Source organism: Peromyscus eremicus, chromosome X (assembly GCF_949786415.1).
Source record: "Peromyscus eremicus chromosome X, PerEre_H2_v1, whole genome shotgun sequence".
In the NCBI taxonomy this organism is placed as follows: Eukaryota; Metazoa; Chordata; class Mammalia; order Rodentia; family Cricetidae; genus Peromyscus; species Peromyscus eremicus.
In genome coordinates, this window is record NC_081439.1 from 52,851,089 (window position 1) to 52,873,773 (window position 22,685).

At 40.4% G+C, this 22,685-nt stretch overlaps 1 protein-coding gene across 1 annotated transcript in view; it reads left to right on the top strand.

Annotated features, from left to right (window-relative positions):
• Window positions 1-17,450, top strand: part of Ar (androgen receptor) — a 167,881-nt gene extending 150,431 nt beyond the window's left edge. Inside the window, exons 4-8 of the mRNA XM_059250168.1 lie at window positions 3,241-3,528; window positions 8,945-9,089; window positions 12,549-12,679; window positions 13,502-13,659; window positions 14,431-17,450. Of these exons, the coding sequence (XP_059106151.1) occupies window positions 3,241-3,528; window positions 8,945-9,089; window positions 12,549-12,679; window positions 13,502-13,659; window positions 14,431-14,586 (878 nt within the window). The 3' untranslated portion in view covers window positions 14,587-17,450. The remainder of the gene's footprint in view (window positions 1-3,240; window positions 3,529-8,944; window positions 9,090-12,548; window positions 12,680-13,501; window positions 13,660-14,430) is intronic.
• The last annotated feature ends 5,235 nt before the right edge of the window (window positions 17,451-22,685 follow it).

A 22,685-nucleotide genomic window follows, 5' to 3' on the forward strand; every position in this document is an offset into this window, starting at 1 on the left:
GCTAGTGAAAGAGAAGCAATGAGTCATAAGGGATTTTAAATGAAGAATAAGATCCCCGGTTCCAATCCTAGCTCTGCCACTAGACTGCTTCCCCATCTTTGACTTGAAACTTTGGACTAATACAAAAATTCTCCAAGTGATAACTAAGGGTTGAATTCAGCTTAGAATACATGCACTTCGTGAGAGATTTTACATGTTACATGGATGTCTTCTAGGGAAAGAAAGGCAGTAAGACATTTTATCCCGGTTCGCCAGGCAGGATGCCAACCATTCTTATACACACATATCAATACACTATATTTCCTGGGTACATTCTGAATATATTTGAACATGTGAACACTGGATAAGATGATTTCTAAGGACTTTTCCTATTTGCCAAGCTGTGACTCTTTGTACCCCAGATATGTTTCCATTTAAGGCAGGGAACTATTTTCAGAACTTCCTGTTTCTCCACTTCTACATGTGATGCTAGCTACTAAAGGAGTAAAGATTATAGTCAAAGAAGATAAGACCTTAGGGATTCAGACTCCTTGGAAAAGCCACATGATAAAGTACAGGAATGTGGGTTTTCTAGGTAAAGCAGGTTCAGATCAATGAGGTTATTTTTCCCTAAGCTCAAGACTAGAAAATACCAGCAATAAGGGTGGGGTCTGTATGGGAACTGCACCAGGGATATTCTGGAGGCACCATCAGTTTGTAGTGCCATGTACATGAAAAAGACCAGTGTAAGAAATGGATTCTCCAAATGGATTCTCCAAATGGCAAAACATTGTAACCCCTAGCCTTATGCCTTTAAGTGGGAGGTTAAAGTTGGCAATGAAAGTGCCTATCTCCTTATTACTGACTGTGCCCAAAGCCTGTAAAAATTATTGTTGGACAAGGTCATCTTGCAGCCAAGGTTGGGATCTCAGGCTTACTTATTATTTTCCCCCTTTTCTTCTCAATGCCGTTAGACACATCATTTTCTTCTCCCTGTCCTACGTGTTGATACAAACATGCAATCTATTAGTACTTTGATTTACTGAGCAGGAGTATGATAAAATTTGCAGTAAAGGCCTTACTTTTCTAATTAGGGTTTAAAGTCTGTTCCAGATATGTCATTTTTTCCTATGGGGCCAGAAGTAGATATATAGTAGGTTTTATCAAATTTATGCACTTAAATTGAGGGATCAACTTCTCTTTGCTTTTTACTTATTTATTTTTTTAAAGGATTAGAGAAAAATACAGTTTATGGTCTACTCCCAGTGCATCTGCTTGTGATAGATCTCAGAGTTATGACCTTTTCAATTATTTATACTTATCAATATAAGTGCTAGGGAAAATAGAACATAGTAACCATTGGAATGCCAGAGGACCTTTAAAGTAAGTGTGTGTATGTGTATGTAGGGGAGGGGGGCATGCACATGCCCAAATGTGCATATGTGTGTTAGTATGTCAGGAAAATGGTTCTTAATGACTAAGTTTGGGATTACTGTGGTTGTTTTAAAGAATGTTATATCTAACATTCTAACAGCTGTCTGCTAGTATGATTTCCATTTTTTTATAGATGTATAATAGAGTCATGGACATTATGTTATTTATTTAATACTATTACAGGCTCTGATCCTTTACCTTCCATTTCTTCCCCTCTGCTAAAGAAGAAAATCAATATGTGTTATGGTACATGATCAACTATGAATATCATTCAGACAACATCTCAGGCACTTTATAGTTTGTGGTGGGAAGCAGCACACCAGAAAATTCCTGCTCACTATTCCCAAGGTGGGATGATTTGGTAGTCTGAAGATATAAAGTATTTTCAGACTTCATTCCCATCTGATATGTAAATTCTCAACTGCTGTAAATCTAGTCTCTGAATCTCCGTTATGACATGAGTGTGTGGCAACCTTTCTGTCCTCAGAGAACCTTAAGTACCAATATATATATATATATATATATATATGTGTGTGTGTGTGTGTGTGTGTGTGTGTGTGTGTGTGTGTGTGAGCTAAACCTAGTTGCAATGACCTATACTTCCAGCTACTGGGAAGCCAAAAGAAAAGAATCACAAATCCAACGCCTGCCCAGCTTACAGCGAAAATTCAAAGCAAGCCTGATCAGCTTGGTTAAATGCAAGTCTCAAAGTATAAAAGAGGACTTAGGATACTGGCTAAGTGATGAGTATTTATTAAGCATGGACTATGTTCAATCCCCAGTACTGAAAAGAATGCATGGATAGAGAAAAAAGACCTGATTCTCAAACTGGTATACTTTTTATTACCATTTAGAACCCACAGAATAAGTCCAGATCATCATTTAACAAGTACTTTTGATCACTTTCTCTAACATAAATGCATTTGCATAGCTTTTTTGTTTACAATATTCAGAATTTGCCTATAACCTATAAGTTAGAACTTCTTAATATCAAATATAGACACATTTATATTGTTGTTTTGTTTACAGTGTTCATTATTTGCTTATTACCTGTAAGACAAAGCCTGTACTTAATACAATACACATCATCCATTAAAACCAGGCCACAGTTTGTTTATAACACTATAGATGGCCAGTCTTTCCAGATATACAATATAAACTACAGGCACACTGATTTCTAGTTTCTCCCATTTCTTTACGCCCTTTCTACCCATTTCTACCTGGTGAAATTCTTACCAGTATTTAAGCCCTAGACGAAATGCCATCTTTGAGGTAAAGTATTCCCTAACCTTACCATGCAGGAAGATTGTTTTTCCCCTCTTAATGATGCATCCATTGTAGTTTGTACTATATTGGCACTTTCTAGAATTGTTTGTGGGTATTTATTTCTCTTCTACAAGAGTGGAGCAGGGACTATGTTCTTAATGTTACCTGAAAACAAATATTCGCCAATGGAAGTATGGAAAATAGATGAATAAACAAATCAGCCATGAATGTTTTTGTAAATGAATCAATTGAATGTCCCAGGAATAAATACTGAAGTCTACACTCTGGCATAAGGATATACTAGAGTGGTCTGGAACAAGGATCAAAGGAGAAAGCAATGTATGATACTTTGGGGTTTAACGGTGATGGATGCTAACTCACTCATCCAACCAGTGTTGAATAAATACTTGTTCTTAAGAAACTAAGACTCTATGACAAGAGAGAAAGATCTATTCTTTTTTTTTTTTTTTTTTTGGCTCAATCACTTTTCCCAACAGGGTAACTGTAGTGTGTATTTTTGGCCACTGGTAATAAATTCGTATGTCTTTTACTTCTCGATAGCTCGTAAGCTGAAAAAACTTGGAAATCTAAAACTACAGGAGGAAGGAGAAAATTCCAGTGCTGGCAGTCCCACTGAGGACCCATCCCAGAAGATGACAGTATCTCACATTGAAGGCTATGAATGTCAGCCTATCTTTCTGAATGTCCTGGAAGCCATTGAGCCAGGAGTGGTGTGTGCTGGACATGACAACAACCAGCCTGACTCCTTTGCTGCCCTGTTATCTAGCCTCAACGAGCTTGGTGAGAGACAGCTTGTTCATGTGGTCAAGTGGGCCAAGGCCTTGCCCGGTAAGGAAAAGGAAAATAAGGATGTGGGATAAGGGATATCATATTTATTGAATGGTTCTTTGGGCCGGTACTTGTTAACTCAAGTGGTATTCAATGCCACACTGTAGATAAATGATTGTCACAGAAAATTCTCACTTTAAACATTGAGGAAATTGAAAGTCAGAAAGCAAGAAGAAAGACAGCATGCCAGGATCCTCTATGACTCCACTAATGAACAGTGATTATACTTTGTCATTTAACCCCAAATCACATATCCTAGAGCTATAGTTTCATACATAAACCTCAAGATCTTCTTCTATATGTAACATGTAAGTTCATGCCAGAGGTAGTATTAAGTATGAAATAGCCCACAGGCATTTCTATATGGTATGGTAGAAAGAAAGTTGGAAGCCAGAATACATTTGGGTTCTTGTCTTAGCTCTGCTCAAAACCAATTTGTGAGCCTTTGCTCTTCTGGGTCTGTTTCTCTATTTGTACATATCAAGAGCATTTTGTACTAACCTGATAACTTTTAAACTTCACTTCAAGGAACCCTTAGTTTTTTTTTTTTTCAGTACTTTAGAAATTACAGTAGGAAGAAAGGTTAGGTCATGCTGAAAGAATTACTACATGATTATTTTACTTCTCTAAGATACCTCCAGTAAAGAATGGGAACTCACTTAGTAGACCATTGTTATTTAAATAAGTCTTATAATTTAGCTATAACAGATTAGGGAAGTTTTAGATAGCTTCTATCTATGGATTCACAAACATTCCTTTAGTAAACAAATTGTTTATTTTTTAAAAAGCATTGTGCACAGATACAAGTGACCCACTCAATTGATTTAAACCAGAATCTCTGCCTAATCCTCACCACTTCACCATCTTATCTCCCTCAGTACTACCCCCAACTAAGCCATAGCTGCTAATCACTGGCACACAATCTTGGGGCTGTTGGGAATTCATTTTGACAGGCAATGAAGCGTATGCTCTTTAAAGATTCTCCCAATCCTGAGACTGTATGATTCAAAAATTCTTTTGAAATTTCAACAACCAAGTCTCTTCCTGTGAAGTCAAAGATTAACCTACCTTTTAATGAAAACTTCTATTCATTATAGTAAAAAAAAAGCAGTTTTCTGATTGGTTTATCATAAGAATTCCCTGTGAAGTAGGTGCCCATTTCTCTATTTTATATGGAATTAAATTCTGACAAGAGTTGTGATTATCTTACAGTTAAAGACAAAAGTACATATGTGCATATATAAAATAAAATAAATACAACTTGAGCCCAGGTCCTCCTAATTCTAAACTACCTCCAACCTATGAACTCTAGCTAATTTGTGTAATAGCTCTCTGTTTCTGTCATTCTTAGCTTTACAATGAGGGGTCCAAACCTCCTGGAAGGCCACTTGAATCATGTAGTGGGCTTTCTGCTTATGAAAACTTTGCATTTTGATTGTCAAGAACTCATTTTGTATTTCTAACTCACAAGGCCCCAGTCCCAGCTTCTAGAACTTCCCTACTACTTTCTCATATCAGAAAACAGAGTTTAAGTAGCCAATAAGATTACTGGGCAGGAAGCCCAAGGACTGAGGCTGGATATGCGCTGTGCCAAAACTGAGAGTTCACATGGGGAGCAAGAATACAAACAAGAGAAAAGACATTATTATCATTTATCCAGCTGGATGTCTTGATGCCATTTTTAATGGAGATTCTCAATTTCCAAATATTTAACATCTCTCATTTTATAGGATTCATAACCTTTTCATATATATGAGTCTCAAAAATGATCTTGTTATTTCTCTCCCACATACCACAGCTCAAACACTAACTTATTATATTGGTTACTTAACAATGGAACTAGAGCTTGAGCTCAGATACTTTGATTTCTAATTTAGTGACCTTAGAAATAACCTAGTGCTGATGGCCATGGCAGAATTTCTTTTACCTGGAAATACTAGCTATCCACGGATCAACCCTCAGCATGGGAAGCCTTCTCATTGAATTAACAAATCTGTGAGCCAAAAGCAGTTTAGCGTCTGTCTTTCCAGAACAAATGACCTCTGACACTGAATTATTTAGAAGAATAGCTCCTAAAGGAAGCTGATTACTGCATTCATAAGAATGGCTATTCAAATTGTCCATAATCACCTACTAGTTCATGTAATTTGCACATTCAGTGTGTGAGTTTCTGTTCTATACAAGAACCTAGTCAGATGAATTTTGTTGTACATTTTCTGTAATGATGATAACACCTGGGAAATTTCTCATAAAATACCTGGCACACTAATAATTATAATTAAAAATTGGAGACACTTGAATCAATTGTATATACATAGCATATTTAGAATCAGATAGATCTGGTTTGGAATCCTAGCAATGGCTTGATATATAACCTTAAGTAAATCACTGGTCTTTGTGCAGCTTTTTTACCATCTCATTTTTAGAGATGGTAAAACACTTTGAGAACTGTCATCAGCATAAAGTTTATGTATAAGTAATACCTAGTACAGGAGGTGAAACACAGTAGCTGCTCTCTAGATGGTAGCTTATAATTCTGATGACTGACTGTTAAAGCTATAGCTTGCATTAAGCTCAATCTAACTTGCCACCAGCCTTCCTTTGACACTGACCTCAGGTTTGAACTGTCTAATGAGAAAAGAAGGAAGCATCATCTACTCCTTGTTGGTTGTGTCTCAAAACCTGAGCATAATTCCTTGTATTTCACAATAACAGTTGCCTGAGACTGCAGTTTCCCCCATCTTCCCTTGTTATCCATGTAGTCTGAACAGGCTACTTCAAAAGCTATGCATTAAAAGAACAATCAGGTATTGCAAACAGAGTGCAATATAATGGAAAACTGGTGTTCTACATTGTTTGTGTGTTCAAAGGTACAGTGTCTGAATGCTAAGCAACTCTATGTACTGTTAATTAGTATTGCAGCTTAACCGAAATGTTCCCCTTTCATCTTTTTGTTAATTCTCTGGTGTTGGAGAATTGGGGTGCAGACATCTGTATAGTTTCTTTGATACCTGCATAGTTTAATACCCCCCCACATAGCTTCAGATTCACATATTCCATCAGAAGAGAAAAGCTTACCAACAGGGCTTTTTTCCTGTCTACTGCATCGCACCACAGATGCTCAGTGCTCCCAGACTCTTTCCCATGTGAACCTTAACTGCAGCCTCATTAAACCTGGCCTCTTGTCTTCTATGGGGAAAGATCAGACCCAAGGATTCTATACTATAGAAGGGTGCCAGGAGAGAACTGCTCTGTAGTGTGAGGCTCCAGCCAGTCTATTCATTTGTTAATATAATGAAGAAAGAAGCACTGACCTGGGAGCTAAGATTACAGCCCAGGGTGATGTTATGAGGGATTCTAGAATAGCATATGACTAGGAGACTTGAGATCTAAAACAAAATGAAAATGGAAGGGTGTGAGTGGGTGGGTGAGTGGACAGAGAGCATTCTGATAGTGAAGACTTCACACTTGAGCCCATGGCTAAGAAAAGCAGATGACCTGCATAATCTCTGAGCTGTGACCATCAGCAGATGATTAAAAGAATGAATGGATCTGGGCAGTGGTGGCGCACACCTTTAATCCCAGCACTCGGGAATCAGAGGCAGGTGGATCTCTGTGAGTTCCAGGAAAGGTGCAAAGCTACACAAAGACACCCTGTCTCAAAAAAAAATAGAATGGAACAGAGAACTAGGATTCCTGGATTCCAGTTCCAGTTCAGGCATACTGACAGCATGACCTTGGGCAAGTCACATAACTGCCCTAATTTTCAGGTTCTATGTTGATAAAATAAGTGTCACATTGCCTATCATCTGGTGTCATTAGAATCAAATGTTCACAGATGCTTGTTCTAAATTCAAAGAAACATTCTAATGATAATTCTGAATGTGTAGTAGAAAAATAAAGGAGGTACTAGTAAGGATGATCTGTGGGGTAATACTTCTAAATTTTTTAACCATGCAAAGAATTGGAAAGTTCCAGGAAACTTTGCCTGTATGTTCTACCTATGTGATATTACAGATATAACTTTTGGGAGGCTCATTCCTGCACTTAAGGCAAGCCATTTGGAGGAAATCAAATTCCTCCCCTTCTATAAAAATTGAATGAAAAATATTGAGGAGCCATACCTTATATGTTTGATTAATGTTTTTCAAGTGTCCAGTCAAATACCTAGGATACGCTATGTATTAATGATGAATAGAAAGATAAGCTTGAAGTCTTGCAGAGGAGAAAGATGTGTCCGTTTCTATATCATGATATTGTGAACTGAGTTCTTTAGTTGTCTAAAGCTACTCCAGGTTCCTTGAAAAGATAAAGGAATGATCATTGATCCATGCTCTTGGATAAGTAAGAAAATGCTTCACAGAGGAGGTAGTTTTGGAAAAATACTTGAACGATATGTAAGTGTTACATCCTAAGCAAAGGCATCTGCCTAAGCAGAGGCCTGGAAAAGCATGAGGCATTCAACAAATTGTAAGTTTTAAAGAAGGGATGGGCCTTAATTATCAGAAAGGCAAGTGACAGGAAATTCGTCTAGTAGTGCAGGTCATACAGAGCCTGCTTCTGTATAACAGCAGCAGCTTGGGCATGAGGAAGGTATAAAACTAGGAGGGTCAGAGCTAAGTAGAAAAAAAATGGAAAGAAAGTTTGGAGCAGAAAGAGATTCATGGAGGAAAAAACCCTAAAGAGGGGGTAGAGAAAGCAATGCTTGTTAAACACCTCCCATAAGTTGCAGATGTTTAAGAGCATCCTCCTCCCAGCTATGGCATGGCTGGCATCAGATTACAACTAGAAGACAGCTTTGTAAAATGAGAAGAATTGTCCATGTAGGAGAACTGGCAATTAAACTGAATCTTGCCAAAGGTGCAATGATCAAGAATATGAGCTTGGGAAATCAGTCTGCTAGATATAGACATAAGACCTTGAACATATTCCTGAGCTTCTCTGTAACTCATTTTTACTGATGCACAGAAATGGGATAATGAAAGTACATATATATATATATATATATATATATATGTGTGTGTGTGTGTGTGTGTGTGTGTGTGTGTGTGTTATAATATATATGTTTTATATATTATATATATAATATTCCATCTAAAGATGAAATGAGTAATAGAAGTAAAGGGCTCAGAAAAGAGTCAACTCACTATAAGTAGTGTGAGGTTGTGACTCTCTTCCAAACATCAGTACTCTTTCTGATGCTATCATGGTCTCACTGGAAGAGCTCAGTGAAGAAGAATGGGTCGCCACCATGCAGATTTTTCTTCTTCACAACCCTTCCCTCAAGAGCTGTCAGTGATGTTCTTTAGGGCTCCTCAGTGGCTGTGTAGGGGCAAATTCTCAGCAAAGCAGAGGCCCAGACATAACTCAGCCCACCAATGGCAATCTGACTTTGCCTCTGCCCCATCTTCTCCAGGATTCCGCAACTTGCATGTGGATGACCAGATGGCAGTCATTCAGTATTCCTGGATGGGACTCATGGTATTTGCCATGGGTTGGCGGTCCTTCACTAACGTCAACTCCAGGATGCTCTACTTTGCACCTGACCTGGTTTTCAATGAGTAAGTACTTCTATGACCAGCCTTGTGTTCCTTTGCTACCAATAAGGACTCTGTCAGTCACTATTTGTTGAGCAATTACTTGCATGCCAGGACTTTCAAAAACCTGTCTCACTGAATTCCCGTGGTAAATTGATATGTTTTCATAGACAGTCATGTCTTTTGGGACATGGGAGGTTATATGTGTCAAAATCAAATGGCCCTGCCATTTCTCTTTTCTTAAATAGATTGAATTCATATCTATCTTCCTACTGGCTATATTTATCTTTCATGAATTTAACCAAGGGGCTTAGATTTTGGAATCATATTCTCTCCTAAAGTCTTAGTTCTGCTATAATCCATGTCTTGATCTTTGGACAAAACCCCTTAACCATTTTAAATGGAAATTGATGGGTGTAGTCTTCCTGGCCCATGGTTTTAAAAACTTAAAAAATCATTTAGGCCAGGAATGGTGGCTCAAAGAATCCTAGCATTCAAAGGACTGAGACAGGAGGATCAGGAGTTCAAGATTAAATTAACTTGTGTAGGACATTCAAAGTGAGCCACTAGCCAAGGCTGCAAAGTAACATCTTCTCCCACTGGATAAGAAAGAAAGGAAAGAAACTGGAAAAATCAATGGAAAGGGTGGGAAAGGAAAGGAAGGGAAGGAAACAGTCTAGGGATCCCATTTTCATGTCCTTTCCCCCTTTCCTGATAGTGGTACTATGAATGGGGCTGACCAGAATAACTTACCCAGAAACCTTGAGCTAGTTTCATTATAAAGAATCCCTTCAGACAGGGAAGGAATTAAGCTTCCTCCTCTTTCAGGTCTTTAAATAAAATCCACAGGTTTCTGGTTCCTTAAAACACAACTGTGCCATGAAAGGCAGAGTAAGTGTCCCCAGCTGCTCTTTCAACCTGGCCAGCCCTGGTAGTCAGAAGCTAAGAATAGCCACTAGGACTTTGGTTTCCAGACCTTCCAAGAGTTACCTTTGATGCCATCTTCTGGGGCAGACATTGTAAAGCCCCATAACTACTGCTGCTACTTGACTGAATCAACTCCTCAAGCTCCACCTTCCTCAGAGCCCTATGACCTTTAGGGGTCTGCACTGTGATCAATTTCTAAATAGCCATTTCCTTCTCTCTCCAAGAATGCCTATGGCACCCTACCTCAGCTTTGTAGCTAGGTCTCACTCATCTCATGAGAAGATGCCACAGAGCTTCTGAAGGTATCAGGCTTAGATCTATCAAGCTACAAGGTTCCTTCACATTTCTAGGAACCAATTGCAATACAGCCATCAGAGTCCTTACAAATATCTAGACCAGTGCTTCTCAATACAGATACTGTTGACATTTTGGGATGTTTTCACGTACAAGATGTTATGCAGTTTTGCATAATGCATTATGTTTAGTATCCCTGGTACCTGCTTGATAAATAAGATTTCAGTCATTTTGAGACCCAAACTGATGCCATACATCTCTACTGTCCACTGGGAATGCAGTACTCCCCAGTTGAGAACAATAATGCCTGTCCATTGTGGTCCAGAGAGACAGAGATGGGGACTTGAAGCTGAAAAAAGCCATATGCTGCTCAATGGAATGCCAAAACTCTGTTCTCAGTAAAGTTCTCTTCATTCTTCCCTTCTTTGTGGAAATCCATGCTGTAAGGATAATGGGCTTAAATTCTAGCTCAGTAGCCATGTGAGAATTGCTGCAGCTCTCTGAGTCATACATCTCTCACCATAGAATGATGAATAATAATATAACAGCACCTTCCTTACACATCATTAACTAAGCGCTTACCATGTACCAGTCATTATGTTTAGTGTTTTCCAATCTTCACTTTTCCTTTAATCTTCTCTTTCATCAATGCCTACTTCTGCTCCCTTTTTGGATTCCATCCCTACCCCTTATTTTTACCCCCTACTGCACTTCCCCTTTCCTTCCTTTAATTCTCTCCCAACTCTTTCTTCCTGCTTCCTGTTTATTTCCTCTTTGAATTCCTTTCATTGATTTTTCTTCCTCTCTCCTACCCACTCCCTTTATTTTCTATCTCAGGGGCCTACAGCAATATTCTAGGAATCCTTTATGCCAGGACCATGATTTCAAACACTGCAATGTTGACATCAACAGAGGCATGCAAATACAATGGAAACTAGGACTAGGAAGGGAGCACTGCTAGGTTCTGGGGAAGGCAGAACTTACTCAAATGTCCTCTAGGGTAAAAGAGCTTAGAGCAGCACTGTTCTGCTCAATTGACTTGTGATACCATCTAAACACTTCCCTTGTCCAGCTGTATTTCAGCCTGGATTGAATAATTCACCACCTGCCACCTTCTCTCCTTCTCCAGGGCAGCCAAGGTCTCTATGAGATAGGCTTCAGAGCTTCTGCCCAGGCAATGATAAGCCTGCTCAGGCTAGTGGCTTGGGAACCGGAATATCAAAACATGGTCTTTATAGTCCATCTGAGAGGTCTTTGTCCTCATCACTTAGGCACTTAAGCTGGTGTCAAATTCCTCTTTCTTCCTTCACACACTACAAATGAATTCTCTCCTCCCCCTGCTCTCTCTTTTTTCTTTCTCTCCCCCCCCCACATACACACACTTCTCAACTTAGAGGCCTACTAGTTGGAGATACTGTGTCTTTTCCTAGAGAGCTACCATAGCCAGACATGGAACAGAGAGGTTGTCTCCACCCTAAAGCTGTCCAAGCCTTGGCCATTTCCCCACATAATTTATAGGTGATAATGTGATAATCTGTTCACAACTCACCATAAGAAAGCAGCTCACAGATGTTTACAACTCCCAAACTGTGGTAAGGAACAGCCAGTTTTTGAGGGAGTGGGCTCCTCTCTGCAGAGGACATTGAGAATAGACATTGCAAAACACCCCTAGCACAGTTAGAAGCACTGGAACTCATTGTGAAAGGACAATGTGCAATTTATATCTATTGCTAGGTGTTTTTAAAGAAATTATTCCATTTCTATTACAGGAAATGGCAGGCAGGGGTGTTGACAAGATAAACACCTGTGGCTACTTGCAAACCCTGGCATTCTTACATTAAGAGCAGATTGCCTGGTAGTCTCTCTGAGAAATCCTGAAATGGGCTGCCTAGATGGCAGGTCCTGGCTCTGGCTGTAGCTGAGATCCTAACACTGTAGTCAGGGAGACCATGTCCCTGCCCCATTGTGTTCATTCGGTTATGCTTTCCTGTCCCTGACTCAGGAAACAGAAAGGAAATGCAGACCTGGAAATTCCATGTGCTAAACCATATCCTGACCAGAGAAGATGAGTCCTTATCTGGATATCAGAAGTTTTGGGGACAGAGAGAACAGCATAGTTCCTTGTGACTGAAGTCCTAGCAGGACAAACAGCCAGCTTTTCTTGGAAAATCGTGGGAAGGAGGGGCTTCAAGAAACATTTCCTGTATGCTGGTTGGAAGGCTCCCCTCATTATTCCTTTTCATCTCTATGTCTCTTGCTTAGGTACCGCATGCACAAGTCTCGGATGTACAGCCAGTGTGTGCGGATGAGGCACCTGTCTCAAGAATTTGGATGGCTCCAGATAACCCCCCAGGAATTCCTGTGCATGAAAGCACTGCTACTCTTCAGCATTAGTAAGTACCTGGGCCTGCAGAGGACACCACTGGGAGCATAGAGGCTCCAGGGGGGCTACATTTTCCACTAAGCTGTTATTAGGGAGAATACAGCTCCTGGACATTTCCCTTCTTCTCTCTCCCTCCCTTCACCCTCCATATCCCCTCAGCATCCTTTCTCCTTACAAAGACCAATTTTGTGGGTAGAGATCAGTTTCATGGGTAGAATTCAGCCTCTACCAGATTCTCTACCCTCACTGCCTCACTGAGATAAGGCCTTTAAAGATGTTGTAATGAGCCTCTACAGTAGTCTCTACTGTACTAACAGGCATGAGCTAGCTTGCGTTCCTTGCAGAGGAGTACAGCGGGAGGGATCACCTCCTGGAGGACATTTCCTTTTCTAGCTACCAAAGGAGGCTGAAGCAACTGAGACAGGATTTGCTTGGCAGTCAAGGAAGCTTTCTTTAACGTCTTCTCTAAGCAGAGTGTAATGGGGGAGAATAGAGGCATTTGATATTTGATAACCCAGGGTTTTTTTGAATGTCTAAATCAAGGTTTGATAGAGAAAAAAAAAAGTTTGGGACCTGAGAAATGGGTACATGAAAAAAACTAGTCCAAAAGAAAGTTCAGTCTATTTTATCTAACTCCTCCATGTTAAGTACAGAAAATCCTTTACTCTGAAGGCCCCAGGCACACACACTTCAACTGACAAAAAGCCAAATAGATGGTTACCTCTGTGTGGGGGTGGGGGGGTCAAGTTTGTGGTCAGAAAACTTGGTGCTTTGTCTAATGCTCCTTCGTGGGCATGCTTCCCCTCCCCATTCTGTCTTCATCCCACATCAGTTCCAGTGGATGGGCTGAAAAATCAAAAATTCTTTGATGAACTTCGAATGAACTACATCAAGGAACTCGATCGTATCATTGCATGCAAAAGAAAAAATCCCACATCCTGCTCAAGGCGCTTCTACCAGCTCACCAAGCTCCTGGATTCTGTGCAGCCTGTAAGCAAACTACAGAGGGTGCTTTATCAGGGAGAGCAGCCTGATAGAGCCCAGTGATAATAGGCTCCTCTAGGGTCTGGCACCACCTGTTGGGAGGTGCTTCCATTTGCCTCTGGCTTTGAGTATGGTCCAAGAAGAAAATGCAATGGAGAAGAAAGGAACACAGGTCACAGTGTCCCAGCTGGATGTTGTGAAAGGAGTTGCAGGGAAGAAGCTTAAGGCAGATGAATTTCCCAGGCAGACAAAACAGGCCTAGATATTTTTCTTTCCTCTTTTCCTTGAGTAATATGCATCTGAGTTTGTGTGTGTGTGTGTGTGTGTGTGTGTGTGTGTGTGTGTGTGTGTGTGTGTAGAAGGAGGAAGAAGGAAGGAGGGATAGTGGGAAGGAGGGAGGTAGAGAGACAGAGAAAGAGATTGAAAGTGTGTGTGTGTGTGTGTGTGTGTGTGTGTGTAATGGAGGAGTGGAAAAGAGGAACACTCAGTCCTAAGTCAGAGGACTTGAAATGGTATAAATGATATCTAGGAGCCCTCAGTGCCTCCCTGGAGATCATTTTTCAAACACACAAATGGGTAGATACACAGACACACAGACACACACACACACACACACACACACACACACACACACAATCACTCACTCACTGGGACGGATCAAAGCTAGGCCTTGGGACAAAAATGCTAAAGGTACTGGAATTCTGAGGTGGGAGGAGAGCTGGGCAGGAGCCCAGCTTTTAAGAACTACATTTGTTCTGTCTCTTACTCTCCCTACAGATCGCAAGAGAGCTGCATCAGTTCACTTTTGACCTGCTAATCAAGTCCCACATGGTGAGCGTGGACTTTCCTGAAATGATGGCAGAGATCATCTCTGTGCAAGTGCCGAAGATCCTTTCTGGGAAAGTCAAGCCCATCTATTTCCACACACAGTGAAGATTTGAAAACCTTCATACCCAAATGCACCTTGTTCCCCTTTTCAGATGTCTTCTGCCTGTTATATAATTCTGCACTACTTCTCTGCAGTGCCTTGGGGGAAATTCCTCTACTGATGTACAGTCTGTCATGAACATGTTTCTCAGTTCTATTTCCTGGGCTTTTCCTTCTTTCCTTTTCTTCTTCTCTCCCTCTTTCACCCTCCCATGGCACATTTTGAATCTGCTGCTTGTTGTGGCTCCTGCCTGCATTTTGAGTTGTGTTGTATTTCTTTGAATCTGTGATGACCCCCATGTGGCCCAGTGTCAATCGTGCTTGTTTACAGCACTGTACTGTGTGCCAACCACGCCAATGTTTACTCACCTTATGCCATGTGGAGTTTAGAGAGCTATAAGTATCTGGGGAAGAAACAAACATAGAAAATAAAAAGCCAAAAAAACCATGCTAGCTTTGTTTCTTCACAAGAAATAAATAAACACATAAGATTCCCAAAGGAGCCAACAGTGACTGGAAGAAAGTTAAAATCACAGGTACATGAGGAGTCACTGTTGTTGTTCATCCTGTCTCTCTGTGGGAAACTTCAGTCGTTGCTAATGGCTATTGCCATTAAAGAGCAGGATGACCCCAAAGCTTACTGGTAGGCTAGAGAGAAAAGAGGACAAGAAGGGCAGATGGATGACCATTGCTTCCCCACAGCCTTTGTCCCTGAGTGCTAGAGTGCTCAGTTGCAGTACGATCCATTGTGCTGAAATGTGCTTCTCGTCTGAAAACTTGTCTGCATGGGAATGCCTCCTCCTTCAAATCCTTTTCTCTCTCAACCTCTGCTTCCACCCTCAACTGACTTTCCATTGCTTTGCTAAGAGCTTTGAACTAAATGTTCTCTTTAGCCAAAACTTTGGCCACTTCCACTGAAGTTAGGTCAGTGAGAAGAAAGCAGAGAGATCTGACCCTTTGGAAGGCTCCATTCAGATCTAGGTCTGTATTTCCATATGTGAGCCATAGAGGAGCTTTGTGGCTGGAGTCAGAGGAAAAGGAAGTGATGGCTTAGCCATTCTCCCTTTAAGGACAGTGACTAGTTGATCACTTAGAGCAATCACCTTTTCCTCTACTTTTAAAGGACCTATAGACTCCTTGAAGGCACGTTGTCACTCCACAGTTCTTCAGTGTTCGGTGAGCCTGAACTTCACTATAATGCATTTAAGCTATGGTGGTAAAGCTTATTCACTTCTGTGGATGTGTTTGTAGACATTGCTAATATCACCCTCCCACTACCACCATGAAGGCTAGCAGAACAGCAGCCACAGCATCTGTGTTTAGATGTCAACTATCTAAAAGACATCTCACTCAATGTCTCTCATCAACAGTCAGATTTCTGGAGCCCTTAGACAAATTGGAAAGAAATCATCAAAGGGACCAGAAAAACTGGGCGGGCACCTTGCCCTTGTCCTCCAGAGACAATATATACCTATCAAGTGGAGAAATGTCAATTTCCTCCTCAGAGTGACTAAAGGGCCTACCCAGACCATGACGGAGGAAAAAAACTAAGTAACCAAGCTGGGAAGAGTGAAGACACTAGAACCAGAAGGCATAAAATGCTCTCCTTTCTACCCAGCATACTCACCTGCAGAAATCATGGGAAGAAGAGAGAAGGCAAAAAGAGAATACAGACTGCCAACATCTTCAGAGGCAAAGTCTAAAGCCAAATAAATGAATGTCATCTGGCTAGATGGGCACCAGTTTGCTCATCCTCCTCTATTGCAGTTGCTGGGCTGACCTTGGCCAAAGTCACTCAGATGCCCAACAGAGTTGTTGCCTCTCAGTCAGAGGGTGCAGGACCACTGAGACATTCTGTAGAACCATGACTCCCATTGGACAGATCTCGCTGTTGTGGCTACAAATAGACTGCACCCATAAACATAACCAGTGACCCATGCCCTGGGTCACTGGTTTCATGTAGTCCATTGGTTCCCTTCTTTTCTGTGGACTCTGTTCCTGAAGCTTGGGTGCAGGAAGAATTCCCACCTACTCTTGCATTTGTACAATTCTTCCTCACTCAGCTCTTCACTTTACTGCTGAGCTTAAGAATTTAAGGGCCAGCCCCCAAGCTGCCCATTTTAATTGGTATACTATGTTGATTGAGAAAACAGTTTCTGAGTGACATGATATGATACACATGAGTTTCCTTCCCTGATTTCTGTGTTGATATTAATAGCAAAACAAATTCGCAAAACAACTTCTTTAAATAACAAGGGAGGGAGAATGTAAGATGAGCGATATGACAATCCAGCGCTGCTGGACAAAAACTGAAGCTGACAGATTCCCTTGTTGAGCTAGGATAGGTAGATTCTGATTTGCTTTGTGATGACACCATCTGGCTTATGTACAGAATCTCTTTTAGCTGTGTCTTAAACAGAAAAAAAAATCACCACTCTTTTCAGTTAAACTGTGTTACATTTTAATAGTTCCTTTACATCTCTTTTGAAGCAATTTCCATCTTCTGTGGTACATGGATTTTATTATAACATTCTAATATTTGTCTTTGTAAATACTAGAGGCTCTTTGTTCCATTTCTCTATGAAGTTTTTCATCTTATGGAGTTCCAGATCATGACTCTTGTCTTTATAAATGTATATGTTTTTGTTTTTATTTTTACTTGCAAAAACCAAAAATCAGTGAAACAGCAGTACAATTAAAACTAGATAACGCCAAAGTTACAGAACTAGAGAAAACAGCCTACACAAGGCCTTATGCCTACTGTTTCTGCATTGGGATTTGAGTAAGCAATGAAAGTTATAGCTTGGCTGTGTTTTCCCACACAGGCAAAGAAGAGGTTGGTTTTTGCTTTGTCTTTTCTTTCTTCTTTTTTTTTTGGATTTTCTGTTTCACTTCTTTCTGTTTCCTTTGGCCATCAATATTCCAGCTAGTGTGACTGGCAGAAGTCTCATCTTGTAAGCACTCTATTCGGCAGAGTGAGTGTTGCTGGTTCCACTGTGCTTACCTGTGAATGACTGGCCATTGCTCCACTCATCTGGTAAGATGGAAGATGAAGATCACTCACTGGACAAGTCAAGGTGATCATCTCCAAAGAGTTTTACAGTGCTCGATGGGAATGGAATGTGAGGATGAGAAAAAGAGGAGCACCATGGAAAAGGCCCATCTGGGCTGGGCGGCAGACAGCTGCCAAAGTCACGAACTCTGTGGTTAAAGAAAAGAGTCGTGTATCGCTTTCAACTCTTATTCACAGGGCAGCTCACTGTGTGTGGACTCTGAGCTGACATGGGAGTTGGCTTCTTTGTTCTATAGATTTTCTATGCCACAGGCAATATTATTGTTCTTGGAAAGTTCCTTATTTTTTTAAATTACCTTACTCTGAGAAAGGGATTTTTTTTGAAGGATTCTGTCATATATCTTTGAAAAACAGAAAATCAGTAATATGTATATTTTTATGTATGTTCACTGGCACTAAAAAAGAAAAAAAAAGAGGAAAAAAAAAAGCTTCACTCTGTCCTTTGGGTAGGTTAATTGTCCAGGTTGAGAAATGTGCTGATGCTAATATCCTTCTCTGTCCATAATCTATTTCTAAATACATATAGGTATATATAACAAGATATATTCAACACACTTCAAGAAAAAATTATGTCCACCATCCACATAATAACCTGATACTACACAAATTACCTGACGTTAAGCTTCGAGCAGCTTCTAACTGTTTCATTCAGTACAGGTGTGGTCTTGCTCCCTTCTTTCCCTTAAATTTGGCAGGGCACAAAGGCCCAAGCCATCCCTTATACCTCCCCAAGACCTATGGCAGCATCTCACTTTAGAAAGTTTTCTGGAAACAACTGACTGACTATCCCTGCATGATCCTAGCATGGCCCTGGACAAAAAGAGGCTGACTATAATTCTCCTATATTAGTTGCTCCGGTAAGAAGTCATTGGGCAAAAGGCATGGTTCTCATACTTGAGAACCACGAATGGTAACCTTCCGGATCAAATCCCAAACTGAAAGTCAAAAGAAGCCATTAAGCATGTGAAATTTCTTGGACTAAGAAGTTTCTTTCCTGGCTGCCTTTATAGACAGGTTTGTTCCTACCACTTATCACTTTGAAAATCTTTGAAAGCATTTTTTAAGTAAAAAAGGAGATGAAAGCATTACATTATGTAACCAAAGATTATATTGTATCTGCTAAGATACCAAAATTTTTAAGGGCAGGGAAGGAGCAAGCATTAGTGCCTCTTTGGTAAACTATCCAAAGACAGACTGAAGGACTTTTCTGATGACTTACTTAGAAGACTTTGTGGGGAAGGGTTGTCTCACAATATACGTATTTAGAAGTGTTGAGGATAATTTGGAAAAAATGGGATTATAGTGTCCTTCACTAGCTGATTTTATAAGCAGAATTAGCTTTCCTTTTTTCTAGTAGTTGCAGAGCAAATTCTTGAAGCTCCATCTTTGCATGGTTGGAAATGGAGCTGGTCTTGGCCACTGTGTTTGCTAGTGCCCATGTTAGCTTATTTGAAGATGTGAAACCCTTGATGAGAAGGGGTGCGATTAAAGGATTAGATTTTGCACTAGAAGGAGGGCAGGCAGAAACCCTCATTTCTGCCCAGTTTGGACAGCACAAAAGGTTCTCTGCAGTTTAAGGCAGAAAGTTGAAATATATTGTAAATGAGTATTTGTATCCATGTTTCAAAACTGAATTATATATATAGATGTAATGTGTTCTGATAGCTTTACCTTTCTCTGCACCTTTATATTTGGTTCCAGGTCATATCTGATGCCATGTACCTGTAAGAGAAGTGGCAGTCACATTTTGGATGCTCTCTCAGAATGGATAAGACACCTGGATTGATCAGATAATTGATAACTCTTCCCATATTGGGCCTGGTGTTCAGGCCTTAAAAGGGGTGGAAGAGGAAAGGGTAGGGTACATGATGTATTGCACTTTACTAGCTTAAGACAGATGAATGTGGAAAGGGTGGTGAAATCTCATTGAAATTTCCTGGGAATTGCAATAGGGAGAAATCCAGATGTGGAGCCAAGTGCTCACCCAAAGGAGTGGCCAGCATCCTCTTTGTGAGATGTGAGCCATTGGGAGAAGGAAGGTTATTTCTTTGATCCTCACCATTCTTGTTAGAGAAGGGCAGTTGCCTGATCTTGGGAACCTGGAGCAAATGCTCCTTCTGTCACATCAATTCTTTCCCCTGCGATTGAGGTGCTCTTGCTACTGGGTGTCCGTGTGCTCTAATTCTGGTTTGGGATATGTTCTGTAAAGATTTTGATAATTGATAATGTATTTTTCTCTGTTAAAATTTGTTAGTGTACTAGAAGTCATATCTCTGTAGGTACAGTTCCATTGCTACTCATGAGTAGAGGTATTTTTCTTCAGTTAATAGTTTGACACTGGGGTCTGTTGCCCAGAGCCTCCTAACCCTCAAGCATTCTAGGTGAAGGCAGAAAACCCACATCTTGTCACTTTTCTTCTGAAATTTCATCCAAGGTAACAAATCACTGGGAATTTTCCTATCCCTCAAAAGAACAGTAGATAATTAAATTCAGCAGGTGGTGTTTTAGAGCAAAAAACAAAAAACAAAAAAACAAAAAAAAACACAAAAAAACAGCCTTTGACCCATCTTTAATATGATCAATTTATTCTGGCAAGGAAGCAGGTAATGTACACGAAGTGCTTTTCAGTCCTTGTTCAGCATGGCAGGGTTCTACTTCCTTTCCGTGTTCCATTTGTCTCTTGGCCTTTCATGGAATTAAACGAGAAGCTGGGAAATGGGCAGGGTAGCCTGGAACAGTTTCCATGTAAGCTACTCAGTAAGACTGTTGTTTAGCTGTAGATATTATTGGCCAACAACAACTGGATGACACACATATACAGTACCCCCTCAAAAGAACCAATTCTGAAATGTTACTATTTCTTTGCAGGCACTCTGTCTGCCGCCTCGTAGTTTGAGTCATTGTGCTTTATATGAGAGACAGACCAGGTTTGCAGTATCTCATGACTTTAGCACTTGGTGCGAACTGTCCTGCAGGGAAGTGCCTATGGGGTTGTCCTATAAGTCCCTTTGGCCACTGAGAGTAGCCACCATTGGGATCCCCAGGTTAAAAAAAAAAAGAGTCCCCTCACCACTTTTTGACACACCATTCCGCTTTCCTCTAGACAGATATAATGTACATTGATTAGGGAGGGCATTGCAGATGGCATTCTTATACTGTCCTTGAGATTAATTTGGCAGTAGGAGGGAATAGACAATGTAACCAGAGATAAGAATTAAATTTTCATGTGGAGAGAGCAAAGAGAGAAAGCATTATTCAAAACTTTTTCAAAAGAAACAAATTAATTTTGCTTGAAACTTCTTTTGATGGGGCTTCAATTCTCACAGCGGCACTTGGCTTCCACTGGGCAGCAGGACCAGCCCCAAGCACTAGCGTTCTGTTCTCTTTTTGTAATCTTGGAATCTTTTGTTGCTCTAAATACAATTAAAAATGGCAGAAACTTGTTTGTTGAAATACGTGTGTGACTCTTGGTTTGTCTCTGTGTCTGGTTTTAGAAATGTCATCCATTGTGTAAAATATTGGCTTGTTGGTCTGCCAGCTAAAACTTGGCCACAGCCCCTGTTGTGGCTGCAGGCTCAAGTTATTGTTAACAAAGAGCCCCGAAAAAAGCTGCTAATGTCCTCTTATCACCATTGTTAATTTGTTAAAACATAAAACAATCTAAAATTTCAGATGAATGTCATCAGAGTTCTTTTCATTAGCTCTTTTTATTGGCTGTCTTTATTGGAGTCAAGAATTGGTATCATGCCCAGTGGCCTTTTATGCTACTTTGATTTTCATATATTTTTAAAAACTCTTAGCCAGGGGTTATAAATTTGCCCTGTCTTAACCTTAACATAGGTTGACCCGAGACCACCAAAATAACAAAGCATCTGTGCTAGAAAGCACAGATGGACACCAAAAGCCCAACACAACCTTTTGTGAGAAGCCCCAAGTTGGTGAGCTAAGGGAAATCTGCCCAAAGCTCAGCTACTCACATTCTTGTGCTGCTTCCTATAAAAGCATGGTGCATCACTACTCAGTCTGAACCAAACTCAGACAAAGAATGAGCATATTCTCAACCTCCCTGTTTTGGGGGCCATACTATCCTCAACCACTCAAGTGTAAACTGAGCCAAACTTCTTGGTTTGTCAGTTCAAGTAAGAGCACTTCCTGTTGCATCCCAATGTTAATACATATGAAATCCCAAATTGAATTGTTGATATTGAGATACGATCGATCCATCACTGAGGTATTGCAGATATCGTAGACAGCAGTAAGAATGTTCTCTGTGCCTCATATCCTCACATGTAAAAGGAATTGTTCCAGGTCTCCACTCTGGTTTGAGTTGGGGATTCAGTGAGAACATATGTCACACAGCTGATGGACTATTTGTTTTGGCTCTACTCCCTATTAAATTTCCAGAACCCCATGAAAGGGATCCCACATTGAACCATTTTTATCATTGTACATCTCAAAGTACATGGATTTCTCAAATCTTTCCTCATATCAATGCATGAGCAAAAAGAGAGAAATATCAGTAATTCTTAGCATGTGTATTTGCATGCCTACAATGAAGAAGAGGAATGTGCATGTTTGTAGGTTACATAAGTCAGAGCCTGCATCCAGAATAGGTCACTGACCATCATGCTTAGGCTGTCCTACCTTGCATCTACAACAAATGACCCAACAACTGTACTACTTGGTTTTACTCACCACTTAGTTCCTGGAAAGGTGGTTAACATGTACCACAGGTTTTTTCCAGAAGTAGCAACACCAAGTTCAGAGACAAGACACCTAATAGACTTGAAAGAGCTTGCAGACAGAAGTCCTGTATTGACTTGCTTATGGTCATGCAACTAATACACAGCTATGACCCAAGCCTACTTATTTAATGTATGAAAATTGAAAACTCACCACCTTTTTCGGGATCTGAGTCGATTCATCAGTAAAGTAAATGTCTATAAGAAGATATTTGGAACTACATGCGATAGAAAGTCTTTTCCAGCCCAAACACTATGGTAACTGAAAACTCCAAAACTACTTTTCATAT